This window comes from Pieris napi, chromosome 9, assembly GCF_905475465.1.
Source record: "Pieris napi chromosome 9, ilPieNapi1.2, whole genome shotgun sequence".
NCBI classification, from domain to species: domain Eukaryota; kingdom Metazoa; phylum Arthropoda; class Insecta; order Lepidoptera; family Pieridae; genus Pieris; species Pieris napi.
The window spans coordinates 7,391,682-7,410,009 of NC_062242.1; the positions used below are offsets into that span (position 1 = coordinate 7,391,682).

Genomic DNA, 18,328 nt, shown 5'->3' on the forward strand with positions numbered 1-18,328 from the left:
TCGGAACTTAACCCTAGTGTAGCTGCATAAAACTTTAATTTCATTAATTATGTTTGATTCATGTAAAATCCATCACATTACATCCAAGTTACATTAATGAGTAATCAGAGAGATATAATCAATAAAAACAAATAAAACAAAAAAGGGATGTAGTGTATTGACTAAATAAAGTGTTGCTTGGTTGTCTCATGCGCCTACGTCACTTGTCAGACAGTCAGTCGTAATCTGACACCCGAACGGAGCGGTTGTGTGTAAGACGTTTGTACAAGTGTTGTGGTGTTGGTGAGCCGTAAAACACTCCAAGAAGCAGGACATTACACGATCAATATCTGTGAAATTGTGTTCTGTGATTGTGATTTGTTTGTGAAATTTTTGGAACTCGGTATTAATATCGATGTATCGATAATATCGATCCACTCGATCATTATCTTACAAATGCATTAAAGGCCTCGTTACCAGGCCATAATATTATAATAAAAAAAAATTATCTTACAAAATGTTGAGGAAAGTAATAAGAAAAACATTGCTTATTAGTTATTATATATTATAAGAGAGTTTCGTAAAAGTTATGTTTGTTCCTTTTCAAGCTCTTTAACACTTGTCCGTTTAACTATTCGAAATTTATTATTTATGATACGAATTATCGTGTTATATATAAAAAGTGCGTATCTTTTCGTAGTTAATTCTTAAAATAATATGTGGTTCTGAATGAGTCTTTGTGTCATTAAAGTATTTGCAGGAAAAGTGAGTTTTAGAAACAAAATGGTTTCAAGAGCCATGTCTGTTGATCATTCGTGGCGAGGAATCCCATTATCGCAGATATACGGTTCAGATTCGCCATGGGGATCACCAGAATTTCCGTTGGTTCAACCAGCATTTAACCATGCTGTCTTGCATCATATACTTCATAATGGAGACATGGAAAGACCACCAAAACCTCACATTGGCACTGATAAATGGGATCAGGATCATGTTAGAATGCCATGCTCGCGACAAAGCTTATATCCAATAACTGATGTAAGATTTTTTTTTTGTTTTTATGTAACGGTTTTATCGTTTACTCTTATGACTTTTTTAAATTATAATTTTATACCTATATATTCAATTATTTAATAAACAAAAATATATTTATAATGTTTTTTTAAATATTATTATTATTATTGTTCTTTCAGGACTCTGGGTGTAAAATATTAAAAGAAAGATGGGCAATTATTGAGGAAACTTTATCTAAACCTATAAAAAATGTTAGAGATTTAGCAGCAGCAATTATAACATATAATACAAAATTTAAAGATATTTGGACATTTTCTTCTTTGCACTATTTATTTGATGAAGTAAGTAATTTAACTAAGTTATCCTGTTGCCCTGATGTGATATCCATTAGTGGTTATCTTAAGTCAAAGGTTAATAATTCTACTTTACTATGAAAAATAATTATTGCATGATTTTTATTAATTATATATAATAGTATCAATCGCTTTTACTGGGAATAAATAAGGCGCAATTGCGTTTCTATATATTATGTTAAATGACATAAATTAAACATTGTCGATCAGACGGCAAAGACAACATTACAAAAGAGATTATAATATAAAATACAATATAGTTAAGAGTTTGTATAGGAAAATATATTATGTTTTCCTTACATATATTTGCGTCATTTCTAATAATAAATCAACTACCAAAGGGTAATGTTGCTCAGTAATATATCAATAGTGAGGGAAATTTTTGTGATGCTTAATATATGTAATATAGGACTTTCTGCTTGAAAGTTTCTTAGTTTTTATGACATGAATAATTTTTCAGTACTTAGAAGAGGAAGAAACAAAATACTTCTTTAATGTGACTTTACCACAGATGGCTAAATTGGCACTGGATCTTCCTAAATTGATTCAGACAGCTATACCTTTACTCAAGTAAATATAATTTCCTTCATTTATAAGGAAGTGCAATATACTAAACTAAGGCTACTATTGTGTAATCTTTATATATATAATTCTTCTGTGAGTGTGTATGTCACTGAACTTCTCTCAAACGACTGGACCGATTTTGATGAAATTTTTTGTGTGTGTTCAAGGGGATCTGGGAATGGTTTAGATTCACAAATCAGCCTGGCAGGTGGCGCTGAGGTCGGTACTTTCATACTTTAATATCCTAATAGCTTGAAATATCATGCAGGACAACGTCTGTGGGGTCCACTAGTATTATATAAAACTCCTTTCATATATGATTAACATTGTGCAATTATTGTTACCTCTTTCAGACAAAGAGAAAATCATTCTATATCTCTTAGTCAGCAACAAGTGTCAAGTTTACTGGCTAATGCATTTTTCTGCACATTTCCTAGAAGAAATTCGAGAAGAACATCTGCTGAATATGCCAACTATCCATTCATCAATTATTCAAAGTGAGATCACTAATTTATTTAATATGACTAGATACTTATAACAGAAAATCACATATTGCAGCAGTTAAAATAATAATTATGACTAAAAAAATAAGCAAAAGGAGATATTTTATTTAAAAAAAAAAGGGTGCGTGTACTTATGTACGCGCGTAAGAAGTTATACTTCTTTGGCATTATTAAAAATAGATTTTGATTGCATGCGAATAATTAATTACAATTAAATAATCAAAAACTGGAAAAGGAGTCATTATAGTCAATAAAGTTCAGTTTACATTTGAAAAATTAAATAAATAAATATTTATTATTATTCTCTTACATTAAGTGTAACATAAATTCTATTATTATTCGAATGTTGTTTTTAAATAATGTCCAATGCCATTGCATCTTTCGTGTGCAACATCATTCTGTTAATTTTGTGTCACGGTGCGCGCGCATCGTAAAATTTCACTCTCATCAATTTTTCATAACGCGCCTAAAGAAGTATCAACTTCAATAATCAATATAATTTTGCTTAAATTAAAACAAATTAATGCTAAAACAAAACATAATATGGGACTAAATTTCTTTTCAGCCTATTTAACCTCATGCCAAAGGAACATGTCTTGGAAAAGCTCAAAAGTATTTGTCACTACTTCAGGAGAGTTTGTAGTAAAGGTAATTGCTTTATTACATATTATATTTTGGCCGTGGGTTTTTCAGCATCTATGTAGCTATAAGCGTACAATGGCTCGATCTGAACGACGCTCGAAATGAAACTCTAAGTGCAGTTGTAAATATTCCGATTATTAGTCATAGTAAAACAAAATTACAAAGCAAAGCAAGCTTATGACTAACGTCCGTCTGGCACGGCTGCGTAAATCTATGTAACAAGTATACAAATAATATCTTAAAACTAAAGCCTAAAATACACGGATAAAAGGGACCGGACCCTTCTGCTACCTGCGCACCCGCCGACCGTTTCCTGGCTGCCAGCTTCGTTCACCAGCTTTCAAAATTACATTGTTTGTTGTCCATAACAGTAGCTTTAAAATTCATGAAACAGTTGAGAATTTTGTTAATATTCATATTAACAATATAATATAGTCAAGTCATTCAAAGTACGCACAATGTGTTACAATAAATAATCTAGAAATATCTACATGCCAAAGAAGTTCATACTAATTTGTAGATAGTCTATATTTTTGAAGCTTAAGATACCACAGCAGTATGCTTTATTTGATCAGTTTAAGTTAATGATATGGATATATTGGTCTTAGTTGGCACATCTGGCTTAGTTGTTAAGAAATATGGCAAACAACAGCACACAGTAATTTCCGTGCTTCATTGTTTATGGGAGTTTGAACTTTTCAAATAGTAATTTGACAAATTGTTAAGAAATTTATTGTATGTTATGTTCCGAGTAATAGTCTATATTTGTATTAAATAGTCAATATATTTCTCCAAATTGTACTAAAAATAAAATATGGTTGACTAAATTGTTTGATATCTTTTAAGAAGATAATTGTATAAAGTAAATATATTCTAAGTCAACCTTAAACACATATTTTTCAAAGTTGGAATGGTTATTATTACAAAAGCAATGTTTTATCATCATGATGATAAAGCCGCGTATCGACTACGCGCTCCAAGAGGGCCAACATTGGCGCGCGCTCCAGCCGCGCGCAATGGATACCACTTTGGAACGCGCGCCAATGTGTTCGTTGGAGCGCCCGAACGCGGAGCGGTCCGTTCCGACGGGTGTCGGTTTTTTACCCCGCATCAAACGTGGCGCGCGCGCCAGTTGGGACGGACATATCGTATTTTTTTGTGTTTGTTGCGCTCCCAACCAATGGATAACCAAAGTTGCCGTAAATTAATACAACTGTATGGTACAAAAAAACTACTGTGGAATAGCAAAAAATCTTCGTATATAGTTCATAATAAATTGCTTAGAGAAGATGCTTGGAGAGAAATCAGTAGTGAAATGGGAGTCCCTATGCCGGAATTAAAGAAAAAAATGACTGTGCTCCTATCATCGTACAGAAGAGAAAAATTGAGAGTATCTAAAAGCCAAGCTGACTGGCTTCCATGATGAAGGGTCGAACACTGGAACAGTTGGCACGCGCGCCAGGCGCGCTTAGTTGATATACTTCAAATATTTGGAACGCGTTTCACGGAACGCACTCTCGGAGCGGTCATTCATGGCGCGCGCGCCAGGAGCGCGTAATCGATACCCAGCTTACCCTAATAGCGCACTAGCGGCCAGACGCGCGGCCCGGCCGCAGGGGTTGCGACTTGCAACGCGGCCAAAAAGGCGGCTACGATAGACAGTTGCTTATACAGCGCGCTTCAAAATGGACGTTGAGGAAATAGCAGTGCTTTTGTATGTCAGTAAGAAGCAGAAAAAGAAAAGGAAAAAATATTGGATCCAAAAACTATTTCTCTATTGTGCTGATGGCTATATGCGATGCCAACTACAAATTTATTATAATATTTCTATAATCTCTTCCCACATCATCCTCTTTAAGTCACGGTTGGCATAGTCTTCACAGGACATGCCCACAACGCCCTCCTTGTCTCAATCTCGGTTATAAATCTTTCCGTGTCGAAAGACATCGCAATGATTACAAAACACGCTGTAGTTCCACAATACGTGCGGCCGCCGCGGCTAGTGCGCGCACACTGCTTATTTAACTACAAAGCAATTGATCCCAGTGACCAGCGACCAAACACTGGCCGCATCACCTTTGAATTGTACTTAATATTGTTTTAGTGTAGAATTTACCTTTGATTCGTACTGTTATATCTAGATTTTAATTTAATTATCGTGTTAAGTAGCGGACTTAAATCGGGCGGCTGAGGGTCGGTTATTGTATCAAATAGCAGAACCGACCCTCAACAACCTACCCGTGTCTTATCCTTAACATTGTATAAGTGTTAAACTCACCTTTGATTTGTACTTTTATATTATAGTTTACAATACATTAATTCCATTTACCTTTGTTAAACGTTACCATTATTATAGCCTACTGTTACATAAATAAGATTTAAATTCAACTTTATATTATGCAACTGTACACAAATAAATATTATTCTAAGATTAGTTTTAAGACGCGGACTCTATTCAGGTGGTTGAGGGAAAAGAATTGTATCCTATAGCAAAACCAACCCTCAGCCACCTTACCCACGTTCAATGTATATACTGTTTCTTTTACATCAATAAATTAAAACGACCATGAAAAGCTTATTTTAGCTTAGCTTCCTCGGCCCCGGGGCTTAAGTCGCCGGGGAGGTAGGCCTACTAGCAATTAAAAAAAAAAAAAAAAAAAAAAAAAAAAAAAAAAAAAAAAAAAAAAAAAACACTGGCCGCAAATGCGTCGCTTCGATCTTGCTGGCCGCTGGCCGCGTGCGGCCAGGTGCGCGTGCTTTATGGCGATTTCATACTATGGTTTCTATCTCGATGGCCGCCGCGACCTGGCCGCTGCGGCCTGGCCGCTAGTGCGCTATTGGCCTGAGACATAAATGTTGTCAAATGACTATACAACACCTGTTCCAGAGTAGTACCGACGGGTGTTATTACATTCAGCCGCCGTTCAGTTCCTCCTAAACATTGTCCTGATTGGGAGAATTCATCAGTAAGTCTGGCAACACTGCCTGTGCATGTTGATTCAGAAGTTATTATTGAAGATCTACCGGGACTGATACAAGTTGATTTTGCTAACAAGTGAGTAATGTTTTTTGGTGTATGCAACATTTTATGTAAAAGTTTCTTAGTCTCTCTCCCATCTAACAAAATACAAATAATAATAGAATTTATGTTACACTTATTGTAAGAGAATAATAATTAATATTTATTTATTTAATTTTTCAAATGTAAACTGAACTTTATTGACTATAATGACTCCTTTTCCAGTCTTTGATTATTTAATTGTAATTAATTATTTGCATACAATCAAAAACTATTTTTAATAATGCCAATAATCTCTTCCTTATGTAAATCATTCTTAGGAAACTTTTGTGGTCTCAGTTCACAGTGTATGCAAAGAATGCCTAATCTAGTCGCTAAGCAATGTGGGATGAATCGCATATAATATGAGTATTTATTATATGATCTTCATCACGCTTGGAATGTTCAACACCTTGTTGAACTGATATGTAGACTGACAGATTTATTTATTCAAAGCGTATTATCTCGACGTCCGGCGTTCCACAATTGCGAGTTTGCGTAGGATCCTTTAAAAAAAGAGCGTACCAACTCCTAACAGGTCGCCAACGCACTTGCCGCAATGAGTGTCCTTAACTAACATATTCTGTAAAAAAAAAATACAGATTACACAATAGACATTAATATTAGTCTACAAGTTATCTATCCATATATATTGCTAATTATACATTGTGATATACAATTTACCAAATATAAAAATATTTTTTTTTTAGGTTTCTTGGCGGTGGAGTTTTGAGAGGAGGTTGTGTTCAGGAAGAAATTAGATTCGTGATATGTCCAGAGCTGATGCTGTCCATGCTTTTCACCGAAGTCTTAGCTGCTAACGAGACTTTGATAATTATTGGTGACTATTACATTTCTGTAAAGGTATAGTGTTGGCTTAGGCGTGCGAGTCTCACCGCTGAGGTCGTGTTTTCGAATTATGGTTACACACCAATGGACTTTCTTTTTTTTTTCCTTTCACATAATATTAAAAAAGAATGAACCCCTTATAAAAACTAAATCAGTCTAATTAACTATAGTGCTCTTTCATCTTCTTCTGTCAATTTGTGCTTACTCTGTGATGAAAAGAGAAAGTTATATTATTATATATTTAGGAAAAAGATTATCAATTTACTAGCGATTTTCAGTAAACTGCCAAGGCTTTTTTAAGATTTGGTTTAAACATAAATAATTTATTTTATGCAAGTAAAAGATAATTTCATGATATAAGTTAATAATAAATGTTTATAGGTAGCGAAAGGTATAGTGAGTACACAGGGTACGGATCAACCTTCCACTGGTCAGGAGACCACATAGACTCCACACCTTTTGATTCCTCTGGTCGAAGACGCTGTGCTGTTCTCGCGATGGATGCCATCCCATATACAGTCAGATCCAATCAATGGAAGAAGGCTTCGATGATACGGGATTTGAATAAGGTATTAGAAATCTTTAGAAAAAACGTGTTGCACTCGGGGACTGCCGCGGTAAAGCTATTGCATAATATTTTTTTTCAACTTATGCAATTATAATTATTTATTTATGCAGTATTTTTTTTTCTTTGATATTAATTCAAGTTTTTTCTTTGATAAATTAATTCAATCTACCACTCTACCAGACTCAGACTAACTCGCCTATATAGTCTGTCTCACTCTAACGCGCACCGGCTGCACGGATCTCGTCAGAGAGATGTGAATACGCAGTATGCGTTCTGTCCCGCTCTAACGCGTAAGGTTTTTTTCGTTACGGAATTTATGGATTCGGTCTCCACGCTCGAGGCCCGCGATAGAAGCTATGCAATAGCTTAAAAATTGTTAAGAATTTCGTTTATTGTGTTAATTCTATTACTATATTAATGACTCCAGGCCTGGGTGGGTTTCTCGAGCTACACTATCGCAGAACCGGGTCTACAATACCCCGGGATAGCAACTGGTAATTGGGGATGTGGGGCATTCGGTGGGACGGCAACGCTAAAGTCCTTAGTACAAATGATGAGTTGTGCGCAGGCGCAACGTCCAATGGCTTATTGCACTTTCCACGACACGGAGTTGAGAGATTACATTGAACGGGCTTGGGCGATGTTTACTAAGCATCATGTTACTGTTGGTGAGTGAGAAAGTTCAATATAAATATTAATTCTATAAACCAACTACATAAATATACAATCATAGATCGGTTATCGAAAGCTGGCGCGTTCACAGTACTCACACTAATGCAATTTCACTATACAGTATGTTCAAAAATATGACTTTTTTGCCAAGCTATATTTAGTCTACTCTGGTTTTAGTAAGGTTGGGTGGGTTGTAAATAAATAAAAATGTGTCAAATACATATAAATATTATGTGCATACGAGGGTGGATCCAAAAGTTCTAAGCCCGACCAAGAACGTAAAAGAGTAGTTTGTGTAAATAATTTTTCATTTTTCGACATAAGCTCCATCTAGCTCAACACACTTCACTTTTACTTCACTAACAATTTTTTCAATACTCCTCTTAGAAACACCAGTCGCATCTAATGTCAAATTAAAAATTACATTTATTCATTAAACCGTTTTTATTAAGATGCTTAAAATAATTAAAAACATTGTACACCATTTCACGAGATTGTCCTGGTAATGTTTAGACGGAATATATTTCATAAGACATATTTTTCAAAGTATTCTAACCTCCAACCAAATAAGTAAACAATCACAGACTAAATAATAATGAGAAAAAAGATCAACATGAACAGTAGCAAAATCAAAACAATAACTGTCTCTTTTATACTCATAAGCTTGACGGAGCGCGAGAGAGACGGACAGTCTTTTCATGATGCATATTCAGTGTGACAAGACTGAATATAAATGTGTTGAAGCCGCCAGATTTAGATAACATACCAATATGTACATGTTATTTATTAGTCTTCGTCTCCTGAATAAAGCTTTTCTTAAGGCGGTATGTTGACCGTAAATATTTTTTTTAGGTCAGCTTTTCAGAATGCTTCTAAAGTACTGTGATACATGTAATGTTGAGGAAACCACGTTGCTTTCTTTCTTCGAACAAGAATTTGGAGAACAGCCCGTGGCCAAAGACAATATCTCTATTGTGAGTGCTTAATTTATTTTAAAATTAATCCATAAAAATTCGGATGAAAGCATTAAATTAATCTAACAGAATGTATGTGAGAGTCACTAAGCCAATGACAGGCCTGAATTATAATGTTACGTGATATCAATTAAATTGCCAAAAAATTTTGGGGCAAAGAAATACGTCGTTTTATAAACCTTCTTCGGGTTTTTGTTGTTAAATATAATGTTAGCGAGGGAATTTTTGACAAGACTTTGATAATGAGATGCCTATTATTTAGCTTTTTAAATTAACCTTAGTATCGTAATTGTTTTTTTTAGTTTACCTTATGTTTTACTTTAGATTATGGTTTGTAAGAACGTTAATTTGCACTTCCTTTAATTAATTAAAATAATATATTTGTCAACGGACTATAATAATTTACTATATTATACATAGGTCGATGTTTCGAGAAGTTTACGCCAATTGTAGACAGCGAGAGACAAATTATAATAAACTATGTTATATAAATAAAAGTTAGTTGTAAAATGACAGTGTTCCATATATTATTTATGAATCATTCAATGATGGGAAAAATGGAACATATTTTGTATAATCTTTTTCGATTTTATCGCGTTCTCGAACAGCCCCTACACATTTAGTGACATTTGACTTAGATTAAAATATATTTACTAATAACGACTTTTCGACAGGACGACTCACAGTCGAGCAAATTAGATGAAGTATTATTACAAACATCGCCAGATTTATTTTCTGACGACAAAGAGGACAGCGTTGAGGCAGACTCCCTAACAATCAGTCAGAGTATGCGTCTATTTTCCGAAATGGAAAAAATCGATGCAAATAGTGGTACTTTGAACTTAACCGGACCGCGGGGTGATGAAATGGATGTCGCAGTGTCGCCAGATATCAAAAAAAGAGTGTCAAAAAAAATCACAGACTACTTTGCAAAGAAGAGTTGATTTAGATAGATGTTTAGTATCAATAAAGAAATTGAAATGTATATGATTTTTATAATTTTCGTTACCTATCTTTCATCTTGATGGTATTTTTATCTCTGAATATTGCTTTATTGTAGGTAACTAGTTTTTTCGTTACATAAAGTATATTCAAATTATAGTATTATAAATAAATCCATAAAATAGTATACCACTACATAAAATATCAATAGTATTAATTAACTGAGAATACTGGTTAAATCCCCAAAATCACGGATTTTCTTATTGCGTAGTGAATTGATCCTGACGATTATCTGTGAGAGACTCACGGTACGCTGTGTTTCTCATTGAAACATCACTTTGAAGGATCATAGTATAATTATAAAATTGAAAAATTATAACGGCTTTAAAATAACCGTTACCTGTCAACATTTACCTGTTTTATGTTCCGTCCAGAAATATATGGATGTACACATCTCAAAATCTGCTGATGAACCGGTATTGATGAAACTTTACTATTTCCTATTTTGGAATATTTCAAGTACATAATTAATTCAAATCAAAAATAATTGTCTGGATATTACTCTTTGATCTCGAGAAATTTGTCGACAATCATTCCAAGGTACATTGTTATTATATATAAAAATGGCTAAACGAATTAATAGTATTCGTAATAAAAGGCCCGAGTAATATAATTAAAATTATTTATTATCCTTCCTCATATTTCTAGCATACTAAACGTAATAAGTGTATAATAATAAATAATTGAATAGTTATTTAGTTTCAAATATGTTTTGATACATAATATAGATAACTCGATAATAGGATTATCAACTAAACATGCAAAGTAGGCAAAACATTATTGTATTTGTTTCATATAAAGTGACAAATGCAGTCAATTGCCTAGGTACAGTATGAATTTTACTATAAATTAAAAATAATATTATCTAGCGACGCTTCAAAAAGTGATCATAATTCTCTTATTTTACAATCTTTGGCAAAATATAACAATATTTTTATGATATACCAAATAGCCTAGCTATCAAATGCTTCAAGGGAACATTATTCAATTATTTCATTATCTAGTTAAGTGTATAGTCCGATAACAATTTTAACGTACGTTGGTTTTTTATACATAACATTGGAATCGATTTGTTTGCGTCTAAATGTTCCAAAAAACGCAAATTATTACGATCCCAATTGACAATTTTAAACTCATGGCAAAATAAATTGTTCCTAATGGCAATATACAAAAACTGTCAACTGTCACACACATACATGAACTAATTGGGCTGTGTGAATCTTTGTGCAGTATAAGACAGCTATTAACAACCACTAGAATACAAAAGTTTTTAAATTGAGGACAGTCGCAGTTATATTACATGTATTATTTCCATTCTATTAGAAGTGTTAGCCTATTAAATAAGAAAAAAATACTGTGCCCTCTTAAACAATTAATCGACTAGCTAAGTTACACCAATTCCCTTTAACTACTTGAGATACAAATTAACAATCCATATCATGTTTGTACTCTCAAAAATATTATGTGCTGTTTCATACAAAAAGCGATTTATTCTATTGAATAACAACAAATCGATCAATAAGACGAGAAAAAATATTTCTCTTACACAGAACGATGGTTAAATTAATTACGTACTATAGTCTAAAATGCAAAAATAATTTCAGTTTTTATTTCACAAGCGATTGGTTGGTTCTGGCAATTCCTATACAATTCCCTTCAGCGATTATTCGCTATTTGAAAATCTATTTGTATAAATATGGATTACCGATATACAATTTACCCTAACTATCGGTTGCAAGGAAAAGATGGCAAGTGTAACCAGTTCGAGTTTGAAAGATACGTAGGCTTTATGGACGATGGTTTCAAGCGTATCACATATACCTACTGAGGTATCTCCTTTACCACTAGCTATTACTATACAATTTGCTCTCATTAAAGAAGGTCTTTCAAAGTTCGCATAAAACTTTAGTAATGATTGAAACTTCAGAGCAAATTGTATACGCTTAAACTATTACCATAAGTTATCCAGAACAATGTATAGACAAATGTACGTTAATATTTGTTGCGTTTCAATTGAGAAAATGATATCGTCTAAGATAGGTATTTACATTGTGAAACTTTTATCTCTAAGTTTTAAGTGATTATAGTAATGAAGTAAATAAAATCTCAATTGAACATCAAACAAGGTAATGGTGTTATTTTATAGAGTAAAAGAATCATTTGGGATGAATCGCCCTGTTTTCAGTTTTCTAAAAGCGATAAGTGGTACTTAGAGATTTCCTTAGATATATACAGCGACACCCTGTCACCCGCCCGAGAAGACTCGGGGCAAAAGGCTAGTAAGCTCCTAAATTAGATATGATGTCAAATTACATTATGATTATTTACAGTTTGAGTATAACTAGTTATGGCACTTGATAATTCTGGGTTAACAGGATCGCTATTAGCGTCAGAGCCTACAATGAGATAATCGCCATGATCTGATGGCCCGAAATCTGGGGCCAAGGAATGACATTAGTCGACGTCACGTGACCATTGTTAGTGGGTCACGCCTGTAGCAAAGTGATTTTGTCTCAAGCCCCTGTCAGTTTAAAGTGCCAAAGTTAATGTGCGCAAAACTGCTAGAGGCGCGATACGCAATTGTGGTAAATATATAGTCGGAACATTTTTACCATCTTTGATCAATAGAATAGAATAAGAGGACGAGAAAACGAGGTGATAAAGACAACGTATCTTCGCATTTATAAACGATCCTAGACTTATATCAAAAGCATGTAATAAAACAATAGATTTTGAATAAATTTGAAGATTCTGAAATCAAAGCATTCAGCATACACTTGTTTCAATATTTATTTTTGGCCTTATTCTTGAAAGAGATAAGGACGGCGTTTTCATATTTGTAAATGTATTTTTCCATCACCGTAACACATGACAATGTATCTCTTTACGTGGTTTAATTTTTCTACTCTTATCTTTGGCTAAGCTATCCATCTCTCTTCTATTTCTACGAATTATACTTATCCTAAGATTTTGAATATACGAAACAATATTCTGGATAACTTATCAAAAATGATACATAATTATACCTTAATCGATTAAATAATATATGCTGTATTTTTAAAGTCAGAGGCAGCGAATAATAGATACAATTGTCAAAGCAATGTTGTAATAAAAAAAACCTCAAGTATTTGAAATAGTTAAAGTATGCTTGAAGCTAAACTATGCTAAGCAAATGAAATCAATCAAAGAAGAAGATATGACTAGATCGTTTTGCATTTTACTAGGATCTACATTTATAAAAGCACTATGCGCCTCTCTTCATATTATTTTAATATATTAATAATATAAATAGATATATGATTACATAATTATTTCGAATCCTAATTTTGTTTTAATAAAAGTATTGGCATTCATCTTAAAATCTAATCGAACGGTGATTGGATTAAGCGCAGTTAACCGTAGCGACACGTAACTGATACGATACAACCGCGACGCGAGTATTTGATGAAACATAAAGTCGTGTCTTGATTTCACACCGTCCGATAATTATTCAATCTAAATAACGATCCATCATCATTCAACAAACTTATTTAAACCTTACATGTGCGAAATATTTTCTTTTAAGAGCGCTCACATATCATCTTTAATGGAATTTAACGAACGACAAATTATGTGTAACTGTCACATAGTAAACGATTGTCAAACAATTTATTAGTTTTTATTGTTGAATTTTAGATGGCATGACAAATATGTACATCCAAACAAATAATCCTTCCTGTAATATATGAGTTACTTAATTATAGACGGAATTAATTAGCTTATGATTTTAAAAGATAAATTATAATTATTACGAAGACAACCAAAACGAATACACACATGTTTTATTTATATTATAAAAACTAACTGCATTATTCAATTCAAGCAAGTGCAAGTCCAATAAGTTTGCGAGTATAATTAGGATAAGAGTTTTGTAATGCTTCAATATTTACGACAGAGTATAAAAATTCCACAAACTACAGTGGACCCGAAAGAGAAGCGGCGCGGGCGCCGCCACTAGGGAGGCCGATGCATGACGACAATTTATGTCACCATTATGCTATAGTAATTCTAGTACCATATATTTGATAATTGTTATGTGATAACGGTTGTCTGCAGATCGATATCTATTCCGTGGCTGCGGAACCTGAGAAAGGCCGAAGTCAGATTGAGGCGAAAATTGCCTACAAAACATTTAGATACATTTAATTGCAAAGCATACCCTGTATCCTAGAATCACTTTACGGGCGATTGTTTTATATATTCAGAAAGGACACATTTTAATTTATTATCAACTATGCGTTACGGCACATAATATACTTTGGAGGATTTAGAATTGTTTCATCAATATAAGTATTATAAAGTACAAGTTAATAATTAACTGTAACAAACGTGTCGCTCCGTACTCAGTAGCCATCCATCGAGCCCGCTACTCCTATCTTATCCACGAGATGATATAATCAATAATATTATAATCATTACACTAGAAGTAAGTATACGTTCCGATTTGGCATCATTTAGTTCTGACTATATATTATAATATATAATAGCCAAGCGGACATTAGATTAGCTGGCAAGTTGCGTCCGATATTTCTATATATGGTTTCGTATGCATATCGACTTCGACTGCATAATGTTAACATGAAGACTTCTCAAGATAAAAATATTAAATTACGATCACTTGTAATGCTACGTCCAAAAATCGTGACGTGTTAAGTGCTTTTGCCGTTGTACAAAACCGTCAAATATAAAATAAATAAATAGAAAGTTTTTAAAACATAAGAACGCTTAAAACAATTTAAAAAGCGTAACAATGTATTGCACTAAGATGTGTACCTAATAATATAAAAGAACTAGGATAGCTACTACAACTAACTACGTAATATTATTGGTTAGTACTTCTTGCCTCCGTTGCATTTTTAAACTTTGAAAGCCAAATCGTATTACACGCCGCGAAGGAGATAGATACATCCAAAAAAACAATTCATGCAAATGTTTTTTGTAACAAAAGACTATAATAATATTTAACATAGTTTCGATCACAACAGAACAATTTATGTTTCAATTCTAGATAGGATTTTTTTAATATTAAATAAAGCTTCAGCAAGTTGCGGGGAAATACGATTCGCTCCCAAATTACAGCTTATCGTTAAATCATAATCGTCTTAAACTAGAATACTATATTCCATATAATAATTATTTTGTGTAAATATAAAAATCTATGTTTGTGATGAATGAATATTTGACTAGGGCGGCGGTGGCATAATTGGCGACCGCACGCAGTTATGATATAAACACATCTGGATAATTTGATATTTCAAACGCACAATTTGATTATTTAAATAAAATATTCTGCACAATGTCGTACATGAGATCTCTTATGAATATCTTGCTATTCTGTGGTAATATCTACTGTACGGAAAAGGATACTTGTTTAAAAATGGATATATTACTATTATTATTTTTTAAATTAATATTATTTTTATAATTTATAGTATTTTTTAAATTTATCTATGTCGTTTCTTATTAAATTTGTTCATATTTTCTTTTAATAAATGCAACATTATTTGCCCCTCATTCATATCTTCAACCATTTTCTTATTACCGTCCAAATGTGTTTATACCATGTTGAGCCTTATCACATGAGCAGTATTATGCAGAAATAATATATTTGAAAGAAGCGATTTTCTAAAATTGCGTTATACATAAGCGGACGGAAATTTACGGTTTTTCGACAAGAAAGCGTTGCTTTGTAATTTAAGTTTCACATTTAAGCTTAAAATTGATCGTGATATTTGGCTCTATATTTATAGGATTATTTATTCAGTTCATAAACTTATTTTGTATGCTCCTTGCCATATACGTAATCGATTAGCATAGAAGAAAATATACTGTAGTAACTAAGTGTATTTGCAGTAATTTCTGCATGATACTCGCCGTAGGGGGCCCAAATACCTTTTTTAAATTACGTTTCATTTAAAAATATTTGGTATTTAGCATAAGTATTCAAAACTTAGTGTGTTAAAAACACTGTCCATATCTATCATTACTTCTATTTACATTTTATACAGGCTTCAAAAATGACTATGATCGTGTTGAGTGCGACACGACTAGTATTTTCAAGCTGTTGTTTTTTTAAATGGCAACACCGGCACACCGGAGTTTAGTTTCCGCCCGCGCGCATGTGTTTACATCTAAGGTATCTCAGTATTTAAATGTATATTGGTACATTTTGATTATGACTCTATTTTCAGTAGAAATTACCCTAATTTTGTATTTCGCTTTGGTCACTGTTGTCTCCTTAGACATTCAGTTGTATTAACATCTTAACATCAATTGTTCATAATTTATGTATAAGGTACACATTACACACATCCACGAAATTAAAATGAAAAAGCACGCTCCTTCAATTGACGTCGCGTTGGCGAGATAATCGCTCACAGACTTGGTCTGAAATATGGAAACATTTTAAAGATTCGATGTTGCAAATTGAAATTCTCCGATAATAAAGTATTATGACTAATAGATTGAATGCTATCTACGATGTTGCTAATTCGGTTTCCTTCAGGAGAACATCGTATCTTTAACTATACAAAGTAGGGTGTTTGTTTGTAGTTTTCAAGTATTTTAGTAAAGGGGTTAAAGTGTAATTTCTTTAGAAAGTTAGAAAGTGTGTGAGCGATAAAGAGCGAAATATAACATGCAAAGACGAACGGCCTGTACAATCCATTATGTTGATATATTAGTTTTATATCACAGCCCATTTGGAATTTACAACACATAAACGATCTTTGAAACAAAGGCCTTATTGTGTTTTTTTATGTTGAAGTGCACTTTGATTTGTACACAGAGTTTACAACATTTATGTTTATAACAATTGCATAATAATTGTTAAATATTAACATTCACTAACATGGTAATTGGGTCGCTAGGCTTACCACAACTGAAAATGATAAACTCGAAAGCTGATATATATCTAGACATATGTACAATTTTGTTAATATGTTTGAAAGACACAATTTGAACACTTTCGGTTGGCAATAATTGAGTCTGTTGGTTCCGAATTGAGCTTTTGCTTTATTTATGTTACAGTTTTAATTTTAGAATGGCTCTACCAATTTTATAGTTGTTTCATACATAGTTATCGTGGATTGACTACGTAATATCAATCATGTACCTACAGTTTTAGGAATTTTGTAAGGATGAAACAAAGAATTTAAAGTAAGATGAGTGCCTCAGAATTATGGTACAGCCTAGCGTAACAGCTTATATCAGACACTCACACATAATAAGTATAACAAAATATAGGATAATATATTATGCCAATAGTGGTAAATACCGGTACTTAATGTAATCAATAATTGAATCTTGAAAGAGACAACAGTGTTCGCGAAAAGTCAACACCGTATCTTTGTCAATGACCTACGCCTAACAAAACGTAGAACAAACGCGCGTTCAATGCAGCGCCATCTACGCTACGAACAAAACAACAATACAAAGAGACGGGTGTGACCAGTTAAGACTACTTAATATACAATAATTAAAATACATTTTTTCTTACATTTTCAACTTACTTAATAAATTCAGTTTGGCTTAGTTCAAGCAAATAACTAGTATAATAAATTTTATGTTAAAAGTTTCAGTTAAACGTTTAAGTACTTAGAAGTAGAAGTATGATTACGAATGACAAAATTTTTATAACGTGTCATTTTTAATAATAATAATAATAATTTAATCAAAGTTAATCAATTGTATAATAATATAATAGAGTAATTTAATGATTAATCGATAATGATAAGAATGAAGCTTTCTACGCATTGATCAATAGATAATTACTTTTAACTAATATAGTATACTCGCCTCGGTGGCTTTAGTTTAGTTTAGTAAGATGTTACTGATATTTGCTATACACTTGTCTGTTAAATTCATTAAAAGTGTTCGAGTTGCGTGAGTTCGCTCGCCGAGGCCGGAAAGTGCCCATTGCTGCCCTCTGGAAAGATATTCATATATTATACTTTAATAAAGTATTGGTTACATTGGTAACGAAAACATGTGAGCATGTTATTCAAATTCAGATTTTAACATTCTAAAGTGAAAATATATAATTATGAATGAAATTTTCCCTTTTTATATTATAATTTAACTCTTTCATGTATTGTATATAGGTGTCGGCA

At 32.8% G+C, this 18,328-nt stretch overlaps 2 protein-coding genes across 6 annotated transcripts in view; one reads left to right on the top strand and one right to left on the bottom strand.

Moving 5' to 3' along the window:
• The first annotated feature begins 464 nt into the window (after positions 1-464).
• LOC125052469 (poly(ADP-ribose) glycohydrolase-like) lies at positions 465-10,161 on the top strand. Of its 3 annotated transcripts, none has more exons than XM_047653342.1 (12): positions 465-661; positions 731-1,017; positions 1,173-1,334; positions 1,807-1,916; positions 2,264-2,407; positions 2,979-3,061; positions 5,948-6,110; positions 6,824-6,954; positions 7,344-7,531; positions 7,958-8,198; positions 9,055-9,176; positions 9,851-10,161. In XM_047653342.1, exons 1-12 carry the CDS (start codon positions 631-633, stop codon positions 10,118-10,120), a joined length of 1,932 nt encoding a protein of 643 aa, XP_047509298.1. In that variant the 5' UTR covers positions 465-630; the 3' UTR covers positions 10,121-10,161. The 3 variants fall into 3 exon arrangements, with proteins under 3 accessions (XP_047509298.1, XP_047509300.1, XP_047509299.1); XM_047653344.1 differs by having other exon boundaries at positions 740-1,017; XM_047653343.1 differs by having other exon boundaries at positions 465-1,017.
• Positions 10,162-10,783: 622 nt separating this feature from the next.
• LOC125052711 (CUGBP Elav-like family member 3-B) overlaps positions 10,784-18,328 on the bottom strand; it is a 447,174-nt gene continuing 439,629 nt past the window's right edge. For all 3 annotated transcript variants that reach the window (XM_047653702.1, XM_047653703.1, XM_047653704.1), the window contains one exon: positions 10,784-18,144. The gene's annotated coding sequence lies outside the window, so the exon portion shown is untranslated. The remainder of the gene's footprint in view (positions 18,145-18,328) is intronic.